Here is a 25,439-nt window from a genome sequence, read left to right as displayed (position 1 = left end):
AAAAATTACAATTCCATCGGAATCGTTTCTTTATTGGAATCGTTTGGAGGATTTGGTTTCAAATCTGATCATGGGTTCCAAATTTAACATGCGCAAGTTTTGGTTTCAATAGCGGCCAGGAGCTTGTTGTGTTGCAGCCATGGAGCACAGTAAGCGGTGCTCTAGTCTGGCTTTATTTTACATTGAAAAAGCCCCGTCAAACTGCAACCCACCTTTGAATCAAAATAAAACTTTCCTCGTATTTGTGAAATAAGCATGTGACCCGTTTCAACTCCACCCCTCAAAGAATCGGAATCGAGAATTGATAACCGGAATCGAAAGGAGGAATCGGAATTGGAATCAGAATCGTTAAAATCTAAACGATGCCCAACTCTACTAATTAGACCAACTTTTAAACCAACACGGCAGCTGTCACACCACTTTGAGCTTTCATCATCCCAGAGATCCACCAGGCTGTTATTAACATGTTTCACAGACAAGCAGTTTGTGTTTAAACTCCCCTTTTGGACAGTGTGAATAGAGACATGACATGGGATCTTGGCATTATTAATTTGATCATGTTATGCTCTGTGCAGAAGCAAGTCTTTGACACCAAACGTACGCCCTAATGCTGGGTTCGGTGTTGTAGTTAGCTGCAGAAATTTGGCAGCATGCACATCAGACCGGATGAAACATGAGAGCGTGATGCACGACGGAATGTTACACAGCGCGGGTATGACTGCATCCTCCACTGACTAATTGTGCTCTGGAAAGCACATGAGATTATGAAATGAATGAATAACTTAGTAATTAATGATGGTCTTTTATCATCTTCAGTGGGTGATATTTACGTGGTTCTAAAAGTGATGTATCAGTGTCTCCACTGTGAATTATGAGAAATCTTACAGTATAAGATTTAATCACAGCCTAATCGACGTCACAGCAGATGATGTGAGCAGTGCAGCAACAGATTGCTGCCGGATAACAGTTTAAATGAGTTGGACTAGTTTGCAGCACTTACTAATTATTTTTTCACTTAATTACATGTAATAGACCACATTAGATTTTACTATATGGTCTGCATCATTCTTTTTATATCAGTTTTACTGACGCATTCTTTTGGCTGATAATACTAACTTCTGTACCCTCATGTTCCTGTAATTCAAATTAATGAAAATACACACACACACACACACACACTGGTCCAACAGAGGAGCACCTTCTCTAAGAGGCTCCGGCAGCTTCGGTGTCACACTGACCGCTACAAGAAATCATTCCTACCACAGGCAATACAACTTTTTAAAGTGATGGTTCGGAGTAATTTCACCCTATGGTCCTTTGCACCATGACCTCGAGCCAAACACCCCCCCAGAAGCTTTTTTCACCTGAGTCTAACATTGGGAGAGTTAGCGTAGAGCAGCGTTATCAGCTGAATAGCTTAGCGCAGGGGCTAATGGACCCACGTTTGTATCTGGTAAATGACCCCACTAATAATGCCCGAAATGATACCAAAGGTCTACACTAGTACATATAGGTTATGTACTCATAAAAAAATGGATTGAAAAGTTTGTAAGTACACCAGACGTTTATGAACACTTGCTTGCTCTCTTCTGCTCTCTGCTGTTGCTGCTGCTACCTGCAGTTAGACGAGGGCTTAGGGCCGTCTACAAATTACTACACCGAAAAGAGATACAACAAAAATATTTATTAATTTAATGATTAAATAAGGTAATGTCTCCAAACTTATCTCAGTTATTACTTGTCTCGTGCTAGTTATACTACAGCACTTACTTTAAAAAAAAAAGTTAAATTTAAAAATATTTTGGTTGCATCTCTTTTTGGTGTTGTAATTTGTAGACGTCCCTAAGCACTCGTCTTACTGCCGGCAGCAGCAACAACAGCAGAGAGCAGAAGAGAGCAGGCAAGTGTTATTTACATAAACTTCTGGTGTACTTACAAACTTTCCAATCCATCGTTTTATGAGTGCATAACCTATATGTACTACAGTAGACGTTTGGTATTATTTCGGGCATTATTAGTGGGGTAATTTACGAGATACAAACGTGGGTCCATTAGCCCCTGCGCTAAGCTATTCAGCTGATAACGCTACTCTACGCTAACTCTCCCAATGTTAGACTCAGGTGAAAAAAGCTTCTGGGGGGGTGTTTGGCTCGAGGTCATGGTGCAAAGGACCCTAGAGTGAAATTACTCCGATCCATCACTTTAATACTTGCACTTGCACTTGCACAAATATAGGTTTTCCCTACATCTTTATAAAAACTATTTAAGTAGTTGTACATTTTTATTCCCAATTTATATATACTTTTGTACATTCTTTCCTTTGTATTTTTTTCATCTTTATTTTTTATTTTTTTGGGCTATTTGGGCCTTTATTTGACAGGACAGCTAGATGAGAAAGGGGAAAGAGAGGGGGGAAGACATGCAGGAAATTGTCACAGGTCAGATTGGAACCCTGCGTCAAGGCATAAACTGCCAAGTATATGTGCACCTGCTCTACCCACCGAGCCAACCCTGCCACTTCATCTTTATTTTTTGAATATTTGTTCTTGTATTCTATCCTATTTTTTATTTATTATCTCTTGTATATTCTGTATGTGTGCGGTGTGTCTGATATTTTTCTGCTGTAGCACTGAAATTTCCCAATTTGGGATCAATAAAATAAATCAATAAAAATCTAATCTATCTATCTATTTGACCCAAGTGCTTAATCTGTGCTATTTTAGGTCTTGGGAGAGGGACAGCGTGTTTGTAGTAAATAATAATTTACCCAGCTTGGTTTCTCTCCCACACAATTGAGCCTCAGAGTCCATCGCCACATGGGAATTCCTGAAGAGCTTTAAATAACTGTAACACAAAAAGGTTCAGAGCAGCTGGTGTACTTAACTAATCCCTCCAACATGTACGGTATAGCACACATAATAAACTGCCAAATGTAATTGACTGTGGCTGTTAAATGAGAGATTAGTGTGAACACAAGTGTGATACTAATGGTTTTACACGGTATATTTTCGGTGTCTTTAACCCTTCCTGTTGTTTGGACTTGAAGCAGAAATAACCTGAACTGACATAAATGATTGATGTAATGTGTTGTGGATTGGAGCAAATCATTCTAACAGGTTAACTTGGGTCTGTTGTGAAGTTATTAGTTGGGTAGTTTGGGGGGTTTGGAGATGTAAAAATGACAGGTTGTAGTTTTACGTGGAGTTATGTGCTGGAACTATATCTTTCTCAACAGGTGTAGACTCCAGGAAGTCACTGTGCTCAGCCATTAAAGTTGCAGCAAGTCGTGTGGCCGGGTTGGCTCAGTGGGTAGAGCAAGGGCACATGTACTGAGAGATTTATGCCTCAACATAGAGGTCCAGGGTTCAACACCGACCTGTGATGATTTCCTGCGTGTCTTCTCACCTAGCTGTCCTGTCAAAATTAAAGGCAGAAAAGCCCAAAAAAATAATCTTAAAAAAAATATAATAATTCCACCAAGTGAAAGCATTCCTTTCAGGAAATGATTTAACTTCATGCTGCATTCAAGTTATGGAGTATGGAAGTTACCGTAATGACTATCTTACTACTTTTTAATTCCATTCACACCAACGTCCAAGTAGTCATTACAAATGTAGATATTTTTCTAATATATATATATATATATATATATATATATATATATATATAGATAGATAGATAGATAGATAGATAGATAGATAGATAGATAGATAGATCATTCCCCTTTGGAGAGAGATTTGTCTCAATAATTGTGTGAACAGATTGACTATCTGTGTGTAAATGTGTAATCTGTAAATATAAAACACATTCCACAAATAGAAAAAGAAATTGTAAACTCACAAAACATTGTGCAGATATTAAACAGATCTGTAAATATAAAAAATACAAAAAAAGGGTTGTAAACCTTAAAAAAATAATTTGCAAATATAGAAGGGCTCTGCAAATGCATTTATGCATTACATAAATTCTCAAATAAATGAAAAGCATTTGTGAACATCTTCCTAACATTTACAACTTTCAAACGAACATTTGTGAATCCAGCTTTTATCTGTGAACCGAAAAGGCATTTGTAGATCTCAATTCTGCACATGTGGATCTGCATTTTACACACAGAGAATGAAAAGAACATAAACAAAATGTTTATGTTCAAAATGTATTACACACCTTTTTTTTTACCTGCACACGAACAGCTCTGCATCTAATACAACCGTAGCTGAATTCTAGATTTGCATTCAGTGTAAATTGCACTCGTTAACAGCAACTTTGATGACTGCCACCTTAAGGTGTAGTAGTAGTAGTTAGTAATAGTTTATACTATAAACTACACTTTTACTTTTTTTATTGAGATATTTATATGTCGTTGCAATCCTTGTTTGCGCTCACATGCAGATATGACAGGTATAATCCTTTGATTTGACACACATAATAATACTGTCAGGAGAAAGACAGTACCGTGAGTATTATATTTGCTTGGACTTACATATGTAAAGAGGTAGATGAACAGTACATACAGTTAAAGCCTACAATTCTTTAGACTTGGTTAGTTGAAATGAACTGTTGCTACTGGTCAGTTTGATTTCCTCTATTAGTGAACAACATTTAGACATATAACAGGTTATTTGATTTATACCCGGCAGCGCATCATCTCCCTTCACTCAGGCTACCTTGTAGGTGTGGGGGGGAAAAAATATGTTATACAAATAATGTCAGACTTTAGACTTTAAATTTAGAGAACAATTAGTTTTTAGAAAAATCTCATGATATATCATCTCTAGACGTTTGTTTTTGTTGAAGAAGGAAAAGAAAATCGCAATACTCAATACTATCGAATCGCAATACTTCTAGAATCACAATAAATGAAAAAAAGCAATACAAATCGAATCAGCACCCATGTATCGTGAAAGAATTATATCGGGATAAAGCATATGGTCCCTTCCCTACTACCTTTGCATGTGCACAGCAGCACAGTGATGCTCATGATCCTGCTGTGAATCATCTTATATTCTTCGTGCTGGGAGGAGGGCTCAATGTTCACTGTGATCCATGTTGGAGTGAGTGGTGTGATGTTGCCTTTGGCTTTCTGAGGGTGGAAGGAAACTGGAGCACAGATCTGAGCCATAGGCAGAAATACTAGGCCTAACTAGGACATGATGAGAAACAGGGCTTGTGGCTGAGGCATCTCTCATGGAGAACTTCATGAAGGGATGATGAGAAGTGTTTCAGCATAACAGTGACTTAGTGGTGATTAGTTCTGACTTTTATTTGTTTGCTCCATGTAGGCCTGTAACAATTATTACATAATTGTCTAATTGTCCTTTTTTTTTATAATCGCGGTTTCTTTGTTTAACCGCAATTAATTGCTAACATTAGCTAAGGTCTTAAAGGGTAACCGTTTTTTCAACCGTTGTTTTCCTGTGACTGATGGTAACAACAATCTTTGACATTGGTCCAGTATTAATCTCTGCAGTCGGCAGCGGAGAAACAAGCAATTGTCCAGCTTGTATTTACCTTCACAAAAGTGCTCATTTTGCTGCTGACAGACTCAGATTAATATTCTAAGTTGTCCTATATTAACTTACATTGTAGCTTGTTTCTTTGACTGCCGACTACACTACTGGACCAATGTCAAAGATTGTTGTTCCCATCAGTCACTTAGACACAAAAACATAGGAAAATAGGGTCCAGGTTGAAAAAAACGGTTAAGGCCTATGACTGGTAATTGTTGATTTTGTTTAGATATACCCCATTTTTTTTGTGATCAAATGTTTTTATTCAAGATATGCCAAATTTTAATAATATAAGTGATTATTGGTCGGACTATATATTTGATTATTATTTCAATTGTTAGTTGTTGGCACTTGACACGTTCATAGCAACAAAAATGACGAGGGGGGGATACAGTACAGAAAATATGTTTTATGATGATAAATAGGCGTGGTTTACTTCATAGGCTGTGTATTTGTATTATTACATTATCTGGGTCACATGACAGTGATATAACTAAAAGATGTATCCTGGGATTCATTCAAAACTTTACAATACTGTAATAAACGTAATACATAAATAAACCTTTTTCAATATGACTGAAAGAGACAATTATATTGTTAATCGCAATTATTTCAGAGACAGTTAATTATACAGCAAAATTTGGAATCGTTACAGCTCTAGCTCCATGCACTGTTGGTTACTTCATGTCACTTGCTCGTAAACAAGTGACAAAGATTGCTTTTTGCAGGATTTCTTTTTTTTATGACTTATATCTTCAGCGGCAACAAACAGGAGGATTGATTACTCACTAGTTGCTCTGTATTTTTATTGCAGGACACCAATGAAATTGTGGCCATTAAGAAATTCAAGGACAGTGAAGGTAAGTGGACAACAAGTCCTCATCAGAGAACAGAGAGTGATTCTGTGTGCCAAACAATTCATCATGTTTATTTCTGCTGGGATGCATCCCATCCTTATCACTACATGTCAGCTCTACGTGATCCTAGTTTTCCCTTCTGTTGTACGTCCATGCAGAAAATGAGGAAGTTAAAGAAACAACGCTACGGGAGCTTAAGATGCTCCGCACCCTCAAGCAGGAGAATATTGTTGAGTTGAAAGAGGCCTTCCGCAGAAGAGGAAAGCTATATCTCGTCTTTGAGTATGTGGAGAAGGTAAGCTTCTCCTACAGACCCTTGCTCTGTGATTTTTCTATTGTTAGGGTCACTTGTGTGTGGGGGTCATTTTGATTTATTTGGTTGTGTGTGTTTCACTTTTAGAACATGCTCGAGCTGCTTGAGGAGTTACCCAATGGTGTGCCGACTGACAAAGCGCGCAGCTACATCTACCAGTTAATCAGAGCAATTCACTGGTGCCATAAGCATGACATAGTTCATAGAGGTAAAAGCTCTCGTCTTTTATTGATTTTCATTGCACTCATAAGTAGTACATAACATTACCACTATTGTTATTCACCCCCCACCCCCGTCCCATCCACAACAAAGTTTCTCTCTTAACCCTTGTGTTGTCTCCCCGTCGACCATGCAACTTTGTTTTTCTGGGTTGAAATTTCTACATTTTGTTGTTCTTTTTCTACACTTTCCTCGACGTTTTTGTTGATTTTATAAAAAAATGTTGTCACACTTTGGCGTTTTTTTAATTATGTTTTTGTCGCTTTTTCCAATGTATTTTTTCCAAATTTTTTGTCACTTTTTTTGACAAGTTTTTTTGGGTCACTTTTTTCCTGCGTTTTTGTAGCTTTTTCCAACATTTGTCATTTTTTTCAACGTTCTTTTTTCATAGTTCTGATATAGAAAGTTTTTGTAAACAGGTCAAATTTGACCCAAGGACAACAGGAGGGTTAACATCTGTTCTACTATAAGAGCTATAAAAGAAAAAGAAAAAAAATAAGCAAATTATATGACAGTATCATATGTACATCAATGGTACCTTTAGCAAAGTTATGATATGCATAAATATGAAAAAATAAGAGTTGCACCTTTCAAGACATGCATGCCTCAGTCCTTTCCCCTTCTGGGGTTCACCACTTGTGTGAATTTTAGATATCCTGTCCCGCATTTTCCCTCTGTAGAATCTCCTCTGTATCTCCTTTTTTAAATAAATTGGTTAAATGGCATCCAGATTTTTTTTTTATACACCTCCAATTTGTTTTTTAATATATATGTTAATCTCTGGACATATTGCGCCATACATACATTGCACCATATTCTTGATCCAAGCACCAATTGTAGGTGCCTCCATTTTATTCCAGTTGAGAGCTATAGTCCATTTCTGCATTCCTGCAGTATAGCATAATCAATACATTTATATTCTTGAGGTTTCAGATTTAGATTATTTGGATACAAATTCATTTTAGGGTCAAGTGGAATGTTCACTGACAAGATGAACATAGTTTTTTTGATCATTACCCTCAGGAATGTTTTAATTTTGTCACACTCCCAGACACAGTGCATAAATGTTCCTTTAGCCTCATTGCATTTAAATCAAAGGTCTAAAAGCTCTATTTTTCTTACTGTTTTCTTTACTTTATTAGGACACATAATAAAATTACCGAAAGGGAGACAGTTTTAGTGAGGCAGAAAAGAGCCGTTTGTTTGATCCTGGTCCAGAGTGCAGTATTTACGGATGCACCATCACTGGGCACCATCTGTGCTTAAGTTTTTAAAGAAACAGCTTGAACCAATTCTGTACATCATTGTAGTGTCTCTCATGGAACAGTGGCTTAATATGTTTTCTGATGTTGTAACCATCCATTCAATTGTTCACTAAATGCGAGCTTTTTGGTGAATCAGTGGCAGCAGAGCAGGAAACCAGATGGCCCATGTGAGCTTTTGGCGCACTGAATGCAACAGAGCAGGCATCCAAATGGCCTGTGGTATACTCAGGCACACATCTGACAGTGTTATCCAGGATTTGATGTATAAGTTATGGTTTTTACAATCTGTGAATTTTCACCGATAGAATTAGATTCCTTGAGTTCTTTGTTTTGTTTGCTGCGTTTTAAAAAGACTGAGAATTGAATATTTTCAAGGAGACAGATGAACATGTGGTGACAGGAGTGATGATAGTGATGATGGAACGATAATGCCCCTCGCCAGCTTACTGTATGTGTTGCCTCACTCCCCATCTGTGTTCTTCCTTCTTAGACATAAAGCCAGAAAACCTTCTCATCAGCTCTGATGACGTCCTCAAGCTATGTGACTTCGGTGAGCACCTCTATCAAACACTCACGCTGTAAGAGCTGTAAGAAAGGTGGCCAAGCAGTCAAAGCTGTGATGTAAAAACAGTATTTTCAACAGAGACTATATTTGGCTGGAACCAGTGCTTCAGGAGGGCAGCAGGCCGGCTTTATCCGGTTATTCTAAAGCTTTGTGTACAGCCTTCTCTCCTGGTTCTCAGGCTGCTGCTGTGCATTCTTCCCTCATCTCGATTATTGAAACGTGTTGGAAAACAAGAGGCTAATCGTGTGTTGATTCAATCTGGTAGCGCCACAACAAAACGAGGGGAAACGGAAAACATTGCATAGCCAACATCATGAAGGCAATATGGAGTGAGACTGAAGACCTGCTGTTTGCTCTGTGTCAGCCAAAGGCATTGACAGAACAGACATAGGCCAAACACACTCTGCTGTGAAAGTTTACATCTTACTGCACATTTATTTTCACTGTAGGCTATGTTGTTTTGTACGAAAGGATTGCATCAATGTATTTGTGATTTTCTTCTCTTTCTGTTAAGCATTTATGAATACTGAAATGGCAAAGTGACAGAAAAAGTTTTCTGAGGTTTCGCTTTGCCTTTTCCCTCTGAGCAGATTTATCATTCATGTTACTACTAGGTTTTACTAGTGGTAGCATTTCTTTGGCATTTTGTAAAGGAAGAGTTTGAAATTTTGGGAAGTTTGCTTATTTGCTTTCTTGCTGAAAGTTACATAAGAAGAATGATACCACTCTCATGTCTGTATGCTAAATATGAAGCTACAGCGAGCCAGGAGATGGTTAGCTTAGCTAGCATATAGCAAATAATTAATGCAATGTCTAAAGTCAAGAAATACACCTACCAGCTAGCCTGACAAGCCATCACCATGTTGGGTCTGGGAACTCACCATTGGCTCAATCCGAGGGGCGGGATAAACGATTGTCTTTCAAATTCCCTCTGCATGTAATAGGATAGCGCTACAACCAATCAAAGCAACGAAAACCGTATCCGGTCGGCAAAACTCCGAACACATCTTCCTTTTTTAAGAATGACTTAAGTGCCGTTCTTTGTTCTTTTCTCAAAGAAAAGCTGAACTCCAAGTCTTCCAGAAGACCACTGTTCACCAGCAGCAGCAGCCATAAGCCCCGCCCACCAACTCTATACACGATGTGATTGGCCTGACCAGAGTTTGGTTTTTCAACGGAGAGTTGCTAGACCCCCCTGTCTGCAAATTAAATTTGCTGCCGCTAGGGTGTGTCTAGATTTCTAGGATACCTACCAGCACCTCTAAAGCTTAAAAAATGAACTCAAGATATAACATGTTAATTAATAAGCTTTAAATGTGCTTTTTTAACCTTTGTACAGAGCCAAGCTAGCTGTTTCCAGTTGTTTCCAGTCTTTATGCTAAGCTAAGCCAACCGCCTGCTGGCTCCAGCTTCATATTTAGCGTATAGACATACCGTTGAATATAATAAGCAGCCAGTTAGCTTAGCTTAACACAAAGACTGGAAATGGGGTAACAGCTAACTTGGCTCTGTTCAGGTTCAAATCTGTCATGTATGTTAGAGGTGCGGATAGATTATTTAGCTTTGGACAGAGCTAGGCTAGCTTTCTGTCAGCAAGCTAACTGGTCTCCTGGTATCGAGATTCTCAGTCATCTCTTGGCAATTAAAAAAGCAGAGAAGCCTGTCTCCCCAAAATTTGAACTACTTCTGTTGAACTGTTAGATTGTGACAGTTTTCTGTATTTGTAAATTTATAGTCATGCTTCAGGATTATGAAAATTAATTCAGATCTTAAAATCTTTATGCGTGTTAAACAATATCAAGCATTAACATAACTACTTTTTCCAGTACAATGTGTCACAAGAGAGCTCATCATCTCTCCTATATTAGTGGAGCTTTTCCCTAACTCAACTACTTTATAACTTCTCTGTATCATAATTAGCGTCCAGAGATATAAAATCCTTTTTAGGTGTATCAGCATGTAGCATATCATAAAGCTCCTCATTATACTATATTGCTTCCTCTGTCTTCTCTTGCCAGGCTTTGCACGTAATCTCTCTGAGGGGACTGATGCCAATTACACTGAGTATGTGGCCACTAGATGGTACCGCTCTCCAGAGCTCCTACTTGGGTAGGTCCGCTATTTTTCATAGCCTTGTCCAGGATCTGAGTCCTTACACTGACATACCCTTTTAGTAGCTATTCTTATGCTGACCTTCCATCACCAACCCCTGAAATCTGTGGTCCCAGGGCTCCTTACGGGAAAGCAGTGGACATGTGGTCAGTGGGCTGCATCTTAGGAGAGCTGAGTGACGGGCAGCCTCTGTTCCCGGGAGAGAGTGAGATCGACCAGCTCTTTACCATCCAGAAAGTGTTGGGACCCCTGCCACCAGAACAGATGAAGCTCTTCTATAACAATCCTCGCTTCCATGGGCTGCGGGTAATGCCAGGCTGCTCTTCACTCTCTTTACCCCCACCCTCACTATGGTTCACTCTGCCGACCCACCCCCTCCACGTAGCTCCTTTTCATCCATCGCTCTCAACTTGATCTTCTCTCTGGTTTGCTGTCCCTTTCTGCCTCAGTTTTTTCTTCTTCTTTCCTTATTTATTTTCTGTCTCTGCACTCTCTGCTTGTTTTTTTTTCTCTCCTGGCTGAGTTTGCTGTGCCGTGACTGATTGGATCACAATGACTCATCGTGTATCATGTATCCTGTATGCTTTGTGAAGGGAGGCCGTGATAAGTCTTCCGTGGCAGGCTGGTGGTACAACAGACCTGGGTCATCCTTTCCTTTCCCTCTCTGCCCACGCCTCAGGATATAATTATTAGTTTGCAAACTGCCCCTCTGTAAATACCTGACAGTGAATACCCACTAATGAGGACCCTGCTTGATAATGCTGCATTTTTTAAATTTGGGACATTTGTGGGTGTAAAAATTGGTTAATGGGTGTTAATTTGCTGGTATGGAGCATAAATTCCAGCTCTCAAATATGTGTAAGTTGTCTTTCTACTGTGAAATGCGCTCTCCAGTAAGACAGGCACATGTTGGACAGTGATGTTTGTTGACATCTAGCGCCTGCTATTGTTAGCAATCACTCAAAGAAAAGAAAAACTCTATTCTCCTCAGTATTCCTATGCCTGCTGTCATTTAAATGAGTAGAGAGCATCACCCTGCCAGCAAGCTTCACTGATCGATGGACATTCACTTATTTAGCCTCTCTCTGACAGTCAAATTATCTTAATAACAGCAGAGAAGACCAAGAGAAAGTAGAATGAAGAACCCATACAAACTGTTGTTATTAAAATAATAATGCATCAGACCAGCAAGAAACCGCACAACACTCTTGAGTGAACATAGGACATTTTGATGGTTCTTTTTTATCACGTTAGGCACCTACTTGCAGCTTGGAAATGTGTGATATAAAAAAGAACAGCTTCCGGACATTTTTTGGCAAACAGCAGAGTCACAATAGTCAGAATCAAAATGAAGGGTTGACAAGATTGAATGTGGAAGAAAGCACATGCAACAGGGCTCTTCTGAGTCAGCAAACAGTGGTTGCAAAATGTAACTTCAGGAGAAGCAGCATCTGCAGGGTAACATTTAAAGTGACAAAGTGGTTATAAAATATTTCACAAGAGCATCGTTATACTTACATGATGTTTCATGCTAATTTAGATAAGATTAGATACATTTTGTTATTTCCCAGAGGGGTAATTAGTTTGGTTGTGCATGCACAGTGACAAAAAAATAAAAGATACAAGTCAGACAGGTCTCTGCAGTCCATTAGACATGCATACTACCACAACAATAGGGACACTAACATGCAAAGTATGTGGGTCATATAGAGGCATCAGTGTTACATTGAGACCAGTTAAAAACTCCTTGTAGCTGCTTTAAGTTCACTTCAATGAAAACAAGCTGGTTACACATACTGTACTCCTCTACACACGAAGCACAGGGGGCTGATATTGCTGGTCTTTCTACAAAGTAGTGACTAGTCCATCATTTATCATTTGGGCATTTGTTGTGGCTAAATTCTTTTTGCTGTACTGATATCCACTGTTTCTTGTTTTAGTTCCCTGCTGTGAACCACCCCCAAACCTTGGAGCGCAGATACCTAGGAATCATCGGCGGAGCCCTGCTGGACCTGCTGAAGGTAGGGATCACAGTTGTGGCAAAGTTGCTCTACTGCATTGATGTTTTTATTTCTGCCTTTCATCAGTTTCAGTGTATTCCTACTCACATGCTATCGTTAAAATAGATTCTCTAAAAACCCACATTTTTCATCAACTACATATCTGATAATTGCATCATTATCACTGTGTTTACGTCGTGACTGCATGATGCCTCTTCACTCCATCAGCATCTCTCAGCTCATATCCTGGTTCCAGCACTGCTGATATTGCTGTGCCTGCACTGTAAACAGGGGCTCCATGTCAAGAATGTGGGCTGTGCTTGTGCTTTTGCGCTTTTCCCAGCAGATAATGACTCACTGCTAACATCATGTCATCTCAGGACTGACTTCAGCAAGGGCAAACATCTCTCTCATCACTTATCGGGCTTTCTTGAGCTGAGTTTAGATATTGATTTGATAAAATATGTTAATGCTAATTTCTAATGCAAAGCTGTATGACTTGCACAGAGTAATTGTCTGTCTTTTTAGTTCTGTTGTCCTGAGAAAGAGAGAAAAGTAACTGCCACTATAAATTGTAGTTACACAAACTCAGAGTTCATAAACTGTCCTCGGTTCACAGGTATTATTATGCCTCAACGCTGGCTGCAGCCGTGGCCGGAACCATATCACAATTTTTTTTTTATTTTAATAAAGTATTTGCTTCAAAGTCTTTACTACATATATTATGTGAGTCTGGACAGACATGGATGTAAACTGGAACTTGACTGGTTGGCAAGGGCATACAACCACAAGGCAGTAATTCTAGTTTTGAGTGCATTTATACAGGATTCAGCTTTCATTACTCTATGGAGACGGGTTATAAAACATATTTATTTGAGGAAGACAAAAGCAAATGTCACAAATCATATTTCCCATAATTGTTTGGCTTGTTTAAATGCGAGACACAATTAAAGCAGCCTGATTTTTATGATAATGGCGATGACTCATGGTAGCATCACCGTTTGTTTGTGAAGTGTGGATGCTCGGGGTGTCTCCAAGACTCACGGGCTCCCTCTGTGTGTTTGTGTATTAGAACCTGCTATTGCTGAACCCGACAGAACGCTTTCTCACAGAGCAGAGCCTGAACCACCACGCCTTCCAGACCCTGCGGCTGGTGGAGCGGCCTGGGCCACCCACACCTACACCTGTACGCTCCTCCAAGAGAAAACCTCACCATGGAGACAACACCACCCCCAGCAGGTCAGCAGTGAGCACTATGGCTAGTTTAAGCTTGTCAATGTCTCCATGTTGTTCAGATGGATAAGTTAAAGCGTTTTGTCTGATGCAAATGTGACCGGTTGTTTTCAGTCAACAAACCCCTAAGGACCATTATCTGCATTATCTATAGCAGTCATGACATTTTTGCAGAATGTATTGCCCTTTGTTAGATGATTCAGACTTTTTCTGTTTGGTTCGGTGTTATTCTGCCATAAAACAACCTATAAATAACACACAGACCCAATCCAATGTGAGACACACAGAAACACAAAATGAAACAAAGTAAAACAAACTATATGAGTTTAAATATCTTATTTACATAGTGGTCCTGGCCTGCCACATCCTGGTAACAACGACTGCTGTGTCCCTGCTACATTCATTACAGTAGATACAGTATTACTCATTATACAAATTGTAATTTTTTACTAAAATACATTCACCCATTCCTACTCTTTCCATTTCATTAAATAAAAGGTTTTACACCTGTTTTTTAAATTTCTAATTAGATCTCACGTCATCTGGCAGCTCCCACACATTGAAACAATTTAGATCCTAAAGAGCCATATCTATGAATTTTGACTACGCCTAGGATTACACCTATGCTGGTCTCTAGTGCACTCAAACACCTGTAAACAACCTGGTGCCTGACCACTTAGGCATTCATAAACATGACCTGCTGCTAGATACTGAATCCTGTAAGCAATGTAACCATTTCCTGTACTTAATTTGGTCCTTTTATTGTAATCAATGGTATAATGTACATTCTCATCTTACTTTGTACAATTTATAAGCGGTACTGTTGTTGCTTATAAAGACCATAGTAATATAAATGACATGCATAGTCAGTTGTGGATTGTGTCATTGCCAACATAACATTTTCTTGTTACTAACATAAAGAAAACTTTTTTTTCTTTTTTTTTTTTTTTTTTTTTTTTTTTTTAAAAATGTAGGGATGCACTAGACTTCTTGTACTCTATTGCAGGGGACATTAAGAAATATGGTTTGAGCAAGTTTATTATTTACTATTTGGGGCAAAAGAGTCTATTGTCCACTAGTCATGTACTTAATTTCAACGTTTCAAAGACACATTTTTAACTCACTAACAATGCAGAATCGTCACCATACAGAAAGAGCTCACAATCAACTATACATATAGTTTAGTAGAGAAGTAGTAGTAGTTGTAGTAGTGGTCCTAAGGTGTATCCCTGTGGAACACCACATGGGATTACTCCTGGATCTGATAAGTTGCCATTAATATGTACTAACTGAATATGAGTACCTATCACAACAAATAGCTTCCAATTAAATTAACAGAGTGTCTATTTGCACCCCCGGTACGAATAGCCTCGGCCACACAGCTGAGCTATTTACACCCTGTGCCGTAACAACAAAAAAACGTTGCGAACCGAAATCATGGCGGACGTTCATCTTCCATGACCGCAGAAACTGGCATATTAGGGAAGTTTTGTCTCTAAAGTTTATAACAATTGAATTTCTAGCAGAAAATGGATACTACAGTTGCGCTTTCTGTCTTCAGTTGAAGCATACAACCGTTAGTTTGTTAGTTAGTACCTATTTTTTTGTATACAGTATGGTTACCTAGCAACCGAGGCTTGAAGAAACCAAGTGGTAAACAATGCCTGAAAGAACTGCTAGGTGAGTGGTTAGTACGCTTTCCTTTGATGTGGGAGTTTGGAGTTTGATTCCCCTGTGTGGTGATCTTATTTTTTTAAATTTGGATTGGATAATTTGCATGCAATTGCGCAAGTCAGGACCATGAACGCTTAATTATTTTTTTTTTTTTTTTTGCAGGGTGGTAGGGGAAGACTCATGAATATGCCTGCTCTGGTTGGGTTTGTTAGGTTTAGGCAAGAGGAGTGGGATTGGTTATGGTTAGGGTAAGAATGTCAGGGCGATAATATTCCAAAAAGGTGTAATACATGAGTAGTATGGATAACTGTGTGTAAATATATGCCAAGGTACTGTAAATGCACAGGGGTGCAAATAGCATACATTGATATTTGTACCAGATGGGGTATTAATAGAACACATTGCTGTGTGCACCGGCGGGGTACTAATAGCATTCATTTCTAATTGCACCAGTGTACGAATAGCATACACTGCTAATTGTACCAGGGGTGCAAATAGCATACACTGCTAATTGTACCAGGGGTGCAAATGGCATACACTTCTAATTGCACCAGGGTACAAATAGCATACACTGCTAATTGTACCAGGGGTGCAAATAGCCTCACCCTTAAATTAAATGTAAAGTTTCATGAACAGTATGTTGATGTAGGTCCTTTCTCTCTGCTTTTGCTCAGGAGCCATGGGGGAAAGAGCTCAGGAAGTCACCGTTCCAGCAGCAGAGAGTGCTCTAGCTTGCCCCGGCACGAAGACACCCACCCCAGCAACGACGGCTTTCTCAACGGCAACATGCCTGCAGCGATCAACCTCAGTCCCACCCTGCATCCCAAGAACTACCAGCCGCAGATCTTCAACCACTCCGCATCGTGCAACGTGGACCTGGCCAGCAGCAACCTGCCTCATCTGCTCAGCCCTGGCGAAGTCAAGAGCAAGGGCGACTTTGACATGAACCTGGGGTCCAAGGTGTCCGATGGCCCCGGAGCCAAGTACCTCAAATCCAACTTCCGCTCACAACAGAACCGCCATTCTTTTGTTGAGGGGAAGACCAACACGCTTCAATCAGGGGAGAAACACAGTCGACACAGCTACATGGAGTCCCACAGCTCCACGCCCTCCTCCTCCAAGTTCGCCTACCTTAACTTGTCCAAAAGTTATGGCACACTTAGCGATGCCAAGTCAGTGGGGAACTTAAATGATGTGCATCTTTATGCCGATGAGCCTACATCTCGCTATTTTCCCACAAGCTGCCTCGACCTCACAGCCCCGAGCAGCCCAGCAGCCCGCCGAGCGGACAGACTGGGACCCGGCACTGCTGGCAGAGGAAGCATGCGCGCAGAAAGAGAGAGCAACACCCTGGACTCGTCCTGCAGGCGCTCCTCCACCCGCCACAAGGCTTCAGAGGAGGCCAAGTCGCCAGATGCCCTAGACCCTGGGGAAAGTGGCGTTGAAAGGAGCCATGGTCACTCTCTGTCCGCCCCACACGACCCTCTGCCTTACGGTCAGGGATACACCAGCCCTTTCTCCTCCCAGCAGCGGCCGCACCGCCACTCCATGTACGTACGGAGGGACCATCAGAGGACGCACGGGGCGGAGGAGGGCCTGGTGGTGGGGCAGGGCATGCCCACAAGAGCCAGCAGCCTCCAGCTCCTGTCTCCGCAGCTGCAGCACCGCACGCTGCCCCGCCACTCTGGGGGCACATCCAGAGAGGAGGACATGAGCAGGGTCAGTCATCAGCCCACATCCAACCTCTCCAACCTTAAGGAAAGCCTACATGATCTAATCCTATCAAATGCCTACACCAGGTTGTGTTGGATAACAATGCTTCTCAGTCTCAGTTTCTACAACAATGCAGCCAGGATTTATTCTGGTGGCATCTGAAAATATCATCATCTGTGTTTAGGTTTTTCTGCCAGATCTTGTTAGACAGTTTCCCAGGTTTGTAGGAATGGCAGGATAAACATAACTGCAGCTTCGTCCTATGGACATTGCAGGTGTTAAGAGTGTGCTTTTCTTGTTTTGATATACAGTGAATCGTGTTACCTGTATATTTATATATACTGTATATACACATATAGTATATATTGTGTGCGCAGTGTATTTGTATGTGTGCTGCTGCAACGCTGAGCTCACTTCATGCTTCATCATGTCTCCATTAACAGAGCGAACAGGCACCCACTGAGGTCACCCACGGCAGACCCCCAATAAGGGACTCCACAAGGGACAACACAGCATCTTTTCACACACAGCGGCAAAAAAGCGAGGTCCGACATTCTGCCTGCACCCACCATTCCCCACCCACATCCAGTCTTCTGAGAGTGCGATTGTGGGTGGATACTGCTGTCATGAACAGCTCTCTCTCTCTCTCTCTCTCTCTCTCTCTTTCTGTCTCTGCGCATCAGATGCCTCTTCATTTTCTGTGTGTGCTTTGCTTCCTTTTAATGTGACTACTTATGATTGCACAGTCAAGCTTGTCATCCAAGCCCATTTCAGTTTGATTCTGAATACATTTATAGCCTCTACAGATGTTGTTTTTTTATTCTAATGACCACTTGTAAATCAATACGCCTCCTCTTTTTTTCTGTTCTGTCAGGTAAATAAAAATATCAGCTCAGATAGAGAGGCATGCAAAGCGGTTGGCCTTTTGTTTTTATGTGACTGGATCTTCTGTTGTGACTCAGGTTGGCTTATACCATGACCAGCAAACAGAAGATGGGGGCTCTTCTAAAGAGAACCGCAACATCTACAGTGAATCCATGCCTAGGAGGGTGGGCAGCTTCTACAGAGGTTGGTTTAGTCAGTCTGGCCGTGTCTGTCTTTCACTACAATGTGGAGACCAAAATATCAATACAGATTTAAGCATCAGACACAGTGTCTTTTTCAATACTAACACAAAGGGACACCACCATATCAAATTCTACTCAGTGGTTTTGATGAACAGGAGTCGATGCTCTATTGTTGTCTATAATTTCACTTCTTAGCTGCAGATTACTAAAAAACACCACAGTCCTCCGCTACACTCACTGTCTTCTTTTATTCATGTCAACATGAAATGTTACATTTAGTGTTATTTTAATTTAAATATATACTGTGCATTATCTGCACAGTTTGCTTTGCAATAGTAGAGTAGTGCAAAAATAGAAACCGAATTTGTTTGTTTTACTTTGAATGAACTTTTTTTGTTGTTTGTTGAACAGTCCCTTCTCCCCGGCCAGACAACTCCTTCCACGATAGCAGGGGTCAGAGCCGGGGCTCTGGCCTGTCCGGAGACTGCAGCAATTTGACGAACCACTCCAAACGTCAGCCGGCATTTGACCCCTGGTAATGATCTCTTCTGACTACAACTACAACAGAACATAGTTTATTTTGTGTAAAAAATAATATCTCCTTGACAGCAACACAACTTTGTTCATGCTCTGGGAAACAATTTTATGGCGGATTAAATCTCACACTGGTCACAGAAAGGGCCAGTCTCATTTGGTTTTGAAACGATGGTGTTACATTTTTAGTTGGTACATCACGCTCAGTGGCCTTTTGTTTTATTTTCAGGACTGGACCAGATACTGTAGTACTGAACCCCTCTGAGCCATCCAAAGAAAAAGAGAAGCAGGGTTTCTTCAGAGCAATAAAGAAGAAAAAGAAAAAATCTCAAATGGTAACTTGTGCGTCGAGTACTTCTGCGGATGTAAGCCACATCTGGATGCACTATTCCATGCATTTGTTCTGCAATGTCAATACCTTGTTTGTGAAGCTGTCTGTCTACATACTGTAGCTCCTCCTCTGCTTTTCAAATGGTTAATGCTTTGGCATTATTACAGACATATATAAGCATTTGCATCATGTGCCACCAGTCATGTGCCTCTATATTACAGATGCAAGTCCCTGAGGGAAGGCCTCCTGTCATCAAGAAATGTCTTTTCCCCCTGTTTAGCCCAAAGAATAACATAAAGCATAGTTCCTCTGTGCGAGTCCTCCCTGTAGTGTCCTCTCCCATGGTACATGCTGTTTTACACTCTACTACTCACCTCATAACTCCATCTGACATCGCATGCATTAACAACAATAATCCAGACTGTTTCAGTGATTCAATTTAAGTTTATTTTCAGTGGTTTTCTTTGATCATTTTATGAGTTTATGGTGAAAATTAGATTATTAATAAGACTATTAGACTAATAAGGAGTCAAACCAGTCAGATCCATCTGTGTGGGCACAGTATCAGTACAACTCCTATCAGTAATTGAAAATTAGGCAATAAAGTGCCTGTTTTGAATGTTCACATTATTGATATTTGATAATTTCGTAAAAATGGATCTCAGTCTTGAAATTATCAATTTAATTAAACACAGGGCTGTTCACAAGTCTTTTTTCCCCCCATTTAAACGAATGGATCTGGCTGGTTGTTTTTGTGTTCAGTCCATGTGATTGTAATGAGTGGCCACTGATTTCAGACACAGCCCTAACAGCATGTCTCTGGTCATGAGCTTTGAGGAGTCTGTGAGCCTGGTTACACTCACGTGCAGTTGTGGAATGTAACTAAGTACATTTACTCAAGTACTGTAAGTCATTTACGAATTTGAAGTACTTGTACTTTACTTGAGTCTTTTCCTTTCATGCCACTTTCTACTTTTCCTTCACTACATTTCAGAAAGAAATATTGGACTTTGTACTCCACTACATTCATCTGACAGCTTTACTTACTAGTTACTTTACATGTTAAGATTTCACACAAAACACAAGTAGTTTATAAAATACAATGTTTTATTATAAATTAAACTACTCAACAATATACAGGCCTACAAGTCCAGCTGAAATGATTAGACCATTAAACACTTAGTTGATTGACAGAACTGTTTGGATCGTTTCCGGTTTCTAAAATGTGAGGTTTTTTACTTTTACTTTTTCCTGATGACCCTTTCACTTAAGTAAAATTTTCCATGCAGGACTTTTACTTGTAACAAAGTACTTACTTAGGTAAAGGATATGAATACATCTTCCACCACTGCTCACTGCTCACTTCTTACCAACATCACACAGGCGCATTTGATCAACTTCTCTGCTTCTCTCAAAGTGAATTTTAACCGGGCCATGACTTGATTATTATTATGCAGCATAGATCAGGAGGGAGGAGGAACCAAAATATGTGATAAATATAAAAGCGAGCACATTTTGACTTGTTAAACTGACTGCCAGTGGCAGTAATGGTTCAGCATGAAACAGGTGTTTAATACTCTTTCTTCCCCTCACATTTCTATTTATATGTGACAGTCTGTTCAGATGCTGACAGGGGGTTAGTGCTGATGACAGAGCACAAATACATGCAATCTGGCCAGAAGGAATCAGGCAGTCAGACACCGAGTTGGTGGAAAATAGTGTTTGCTGCATAAAGAGTAGATCATTTGAAAATACTAAGGCTTCAGGTATGGTGTGGTATGGTATACATGTAAATATCAACAATCATCCAAAAAACTCTCTCCTCCTCTGATCAGTGAACGCTTAGGGTTTCTGGCACCAGATGCATGTTTATTTTTATTTTTTTATGACTTCACTGCACTTGAGACCTAACAAGGCCTATTACCAAAAATAACTTCAGACTTATGTCCATGGTATGTTAACACATGTAAAGGATAACATGACACACACAAATATGTTTTTCTTTGCTCATTTTTAAGGTTTTAATAGCACATTCTGTGTGTCTCTTGTTGTCCTTTACATTGTGTGGACCCACCATGGTCAAATTGTTAGTTTAGCCGGATTAAATGATATTTACACCCAATGTGTCAAAGGTTCCAAGTGAAGGGGTGGATACAGTCATCCAGAAGTCCTCCAGGTCCTCCGGTCACCAGAGCAGCCGCCACAGGACCCGCGACAAGAGCAGAGACCGGGACCAAGACCGAGACAGGGATAAGGACTGGCCGCCTGAAAAACTCTCTGATTCACACTCTCCGGTAAGTCTCAAATAAAAAAATAAGTGTTTTCTTGTTTTGAAATGTTTTAAATATGTCGGTCATGTGAAATGTTCCATGTCCCTTTTCAGAGTCAGCCACTGAAGTCTCTGCGCAAACTCCTGCACCTTTCATCCTCATCCTCCAACCAGACTGCACAGTCTGATATGCGCTACCAGCCGCTGCCTAACCCAGCCTCTGCTCAAGGTGGTTTCACAGAAAGCCGTGGTCACTCAGGGGTCAGTACGCCCCAGCTGAAGAGCCGACAGACAGCCTACCCGCTGCCCGGACAGCTGGAATCTGGCTGGCACACATCAGCCCTGGGTCGCCAGGATGGAAACCCCTACCCGGAGCAAATGAGCATCAAGGGAGGCCAGAATGGCCACGGTTTCGGACGCCCCTCCAGGTCTCGTATGCCAAACCTCAACGACCTGAAAGAGACGGCTCTGTGATCTCCCATCACCCTACAGCGCCCAGATCCACATCAGACTCCTCCATTTCCCCTCTGTTGCTCCTACACGTCCTTTGCATAACAATTCACCTGCTGACTGCACACACACACACACACACACACACACACACACACACACACACGCACACACACACACACACAAACACGCACATACACATACACATACACACACACACACACACACACACACACACACACACACACACACACACACACACACACACACACACACACACACACACACACACCCACACCCACACACACACACACACACACACATGAACAAAAAAGATACCAAACCTTCAGTTTGAAACACAGCTTATCTCCATTTTTTTAAAGCTTCCATGTTTGATAGACTTTATATTATTACTTCTGTAATTCTGATTATAGTTTGTATTATAAAGTAAATATATTACAAATTAAAATATATATATATATATATATATATATATATATAAATGGATAGATGAAGTGTAGATTTTAAGTGTAAGTATTTTTGTTTCTATTCAATATAGAAATATAGTACATTTTACTGCGTAGTATTTCCTTAAGACTATTTAAGGCATTCTAAACAAATAAAGTTGTATCAGTTGTTACAATGGAGATTGGTAATGTCAGTAACTTTACAGTGTGTTCATCTCACCCAGGATTGTAACTCTTCTTCCAAGCCGTCTTGCTTTTGAATGTGTCTGTCATACTGGTTACAGATGCTCAAATGTGCAACTGCAAGTCAAAGCAGTCTTGACATTGAAAATATAGCTGCAATGCAGTTTTTCTGAGTTGACACTGACAATCTTTAAAGCTTAGATCTATTTGTTCTTTTATTAGGATATTTAGGTTTTTATGTCTTTTGTAAAGCAGCCATTTTAGACACTATGGTGCCATAAACTGACAAAAACCCTAACCTACATCGCCCTCTGTAGGAGATAATGAAGCACTGCATCTACTGTTTTCTGACGATGAACCATAGACTGTTACAGTCTATGCCATGAACTAACATTTAATCTTTTGACCAATATGTTATACAATAAAAACTATGGTTGCACCTAAATCATTTCAAATAAAACACATAATAACTGTTGCTTGTACAGACTATACTGACGATCTTTTTGGTAATGTAATCTAAAATGATTTACTGAAATGTTTATTTATGTAAAAGTGTTGAAGCACCCTTATGGATGAATTATACAGTAGTTCAAATATTGATACTTTGCCCTGCAAACTTCAAGGATCCAGTTAATGACAAAGGATGAAGTTGATACTGAAGGATGTGATTCACTCTGATAACTTCCCTCACTACCAGGATTCAAGGAAGTCCGTTTGTTGCCCATTTCTTACTTAAAGATTTTACATAAGCAACGTCCAAGTGGTTCTACTTGTTTGTTTCTATCTGTTAAATACATGTATAAATACATCCAAAATATTATATAAAGTTTAACTGCTGTGAAAATGTGATTTATACAACATTTTTGCAAGTTTTATTCCCCTAATTATTGTTACAAAGTCATTTTTACAGCAGCTAGAGGAACACAAAAGCCATTCTGGGTGTACAAGTGCAGTGGTTCCCAACCCCCCCACCCCTGTCAGACAAACTCAAATACCCCATTAACACCACCCGTCCATCATGTTCCAAATGTGTTCCTATATATTATTACTTTTTTCACATTTTAATTGGCAAAGTTAACAATTGTACTGCTTCTACCTGGAGTGGCAGAAGCTGTGCGTTTCAACCAGTTATCTATTTCTATAGTTTAAGCTAACTATTTCAACTGTTCACTTTAGCTTAGCTAACTATTTTAACTGTTTATTCATTACTTTAGCTAACTATTTCAACTGTTTATCCATTACTTTTAGCTAACTATTTCAAACATCTATTACTAACTTACTAACTACAAGCTAACTGAACTGTTTATTCATTACTTCTGGCTAACTGTTTCAACTGTTTAGTCAATCATCAGCTGTTCATTCACTGCTATTTCAATCATTTTGCCACTACTTTTAGCCATGCTTTTAGCTGACTAGTTTAACTGTATCCATTTTTTTTTGTTGCTTTTTCACTTTACTTTTGTGCTAGCTAACTATTAATGTTACTACAGTTTGTTTTAGCTTACTAATTCAACCATCCATCCATTACTTTTAGCAAGATAATTCAACCATTTATCTACTCCATGTAGCAATTTCAACTATTTTAACTGTTTATCCATATATTTTTTTAGCTTTTTCACAATTTGTTCATTACTTTTGCTCTAGCGAACTGTTTATCGATTAAATTGAGCTAACTATTTGAACCATGTATCCATTGCTTTAAGCTAACTGTTTAGACTTTTCTGCTCGCTTGCTAACTTTTCACACACTCTCAATCGCAACACCTAACCAATGATCCGGTCAAATTATTTCAGCTACTCTGAAGTCTTTCCATGTAACCCCTTACAACTGCAGAAGTACCCCCTGGGCTACATGTACCCCTGGCTGGGAATCACTGTAGTGTATTTTTATCTCATTGCAAATATTGAGTCACTTTGGACCAGCTTATAAAAAATCTTAATACAGAACCACAGTCGGGGCAGATGCTCTGTACTGTAACATTGTTTTCCGTCTGGGATAAAGTGCCATGAAAGTAGCTTTGCAGAAATAAATCCTAAGCTTTTAAATGATGCACTTTGAAGAGACTGTATGGCTCAGCAATATTGCCCTGACTCTGTAAATTCTTCCTCACTTCATCATGTGCACAGTGTTTGAAGACTGAAACACAGAGCCTGAGGCTTACACATTAACACTCTGTCCAAACATGACCGTATCGTATTGTGTATTGTGCATCTGTAAGGACCGTGCACACTCTGTACTTGACACAATACATTTCTCTCTTTGGATTACTGTTTTGCTGAAGAAGCACTGTGTATTATATTAATACTGATGTGTGACTACTTGTTTGGGAATATTTATAACAGGAGATGTTCATCAACTGTTTAAATGAAATCAAGTATTGCATTTGTGATTTTATTACAGACACAAATTAGTAGCATAGTCAGTGTTAATCTGCTTTTTTTTAACAGAGCATTTACTGTACATGAGAGCATAAACCCACAAATGAATGCTTAAAAATTTTAGAATATTCATGTTTACATATGTAACAGTAAATCTCAAATAAAACAAACTAATTCGATTTGAATCTTTACCTGTAGAATCGTCTTTGTAAGTGTGTGAAAGAGTGAGAAAGTTCATGAATAAGTAAACAAATCTTTTTTTTTTTTTACTCCTGTAGCTTTATTGAAGAACAGGCCTTTAA

General features: G+C 39.7%; 1 protein-coding gene across 4 annotated transcripts in view; it reads left to right on the top strand.

Moving 5' to 3' along the window:
- Nucleotides 1-22,267, top strand: part of LOC114561314 (cyclin-dependent kinase-like 5) — a 40,695-nt gene extending 18,428 nt beyond the window's left edge. For 3 of the 4 annotated variants that reach the window (XM_028587261.1, XM_028587262.1, XM_028587263.1), the window contains exons 4-19: nucleotides 6,322-6,367; nucleotides 6,523-6,659; nucleotides 6,765-6,885; nucleotides 8,652-8,711; nucleotides 10,745-10,835; nucleotides 10,955-11,144; nucleotides 12,779-12,859; nucleotides 13,911-14,077; nucleotides 16,420-17,464; nucleotides 17,902-18,003; nucleotides 18,421-18,526; nucleotides 18,937-19,060; nucleotides 19,289-19,394; nucleotides 19,612-19,734; nucleotides 21,523-21,684; nucleotides 21,774-22,267. In XM_028587261.1, the coding sequence (XP_028443062.1) occupies nucleotides 6,322-6,367; nucleotides 6,523-6,659; nucleotides 6,765-6,885; nucleotides 8,652-8,711; nucleotides 10,745-10,835; nucleotides 10,955-11,144; nucleotides 12,779-12,859; nucleotides 13,911-14,077; nucleotides 16,420-17,464; nucleotides 17,902-18,003; nucleotides 18,421-18,526; nucleotides 18,937-19,060; nucleotides 19,289-19,394; nucleotides 19,612-19,734; nucleotides 21,523-21,684; nucleotides 21,774-22,133 (3,021 nt within the window). In that variant the 3' untranslated portion in view covers nucleotides 22,134-22,267. The remainder of the gene's footprint in view (nucleotides 1-6,321; nucleotides 6,368-6,522; nucleotides 6,660-6,764; nucleotides 6,886-8,651; nucleotides 8,712-10,744; nucleotides 10,836-10,954; nucleotides 11,145-12,778; nucleotides 12,860-13,910; nucleotides 14,078-16,419; nucleotides 17,465-17,901; nucleotides 18,004-18,420; nucleotides 18,527-18,936; nucleotides 19,061-19,288; nucleotides 19,395-19,611; nucleotides 19,735-21,522; nucleotides 21,685-21,773) is intronic. The other variant, XM_028587264.1, reaches the window with a different exon arrangement.
- The last annotated feature ends 3,172 nt before the right edge of the window (nucleotides 22,268-25,439 follow it).

This window comes from Perca flavescens, chromosome 9, assembly GCF_004354835.1.
Source record: "Perca flavescens isolate YP-PL-M2 chromosome 9, PFLA_1.0, whole genome shotgun sequence".
NCBI lineage: Eukaryota > Metazoa > Chordata > Actinopteri > Perciformes > Percidae > Perca > Perca flavescens.
The sequence above is the reverse complement of the archived record's forward strand: the minus strand, read 5'-3'. Positions and strand labels throughout refer to the sequence as shown.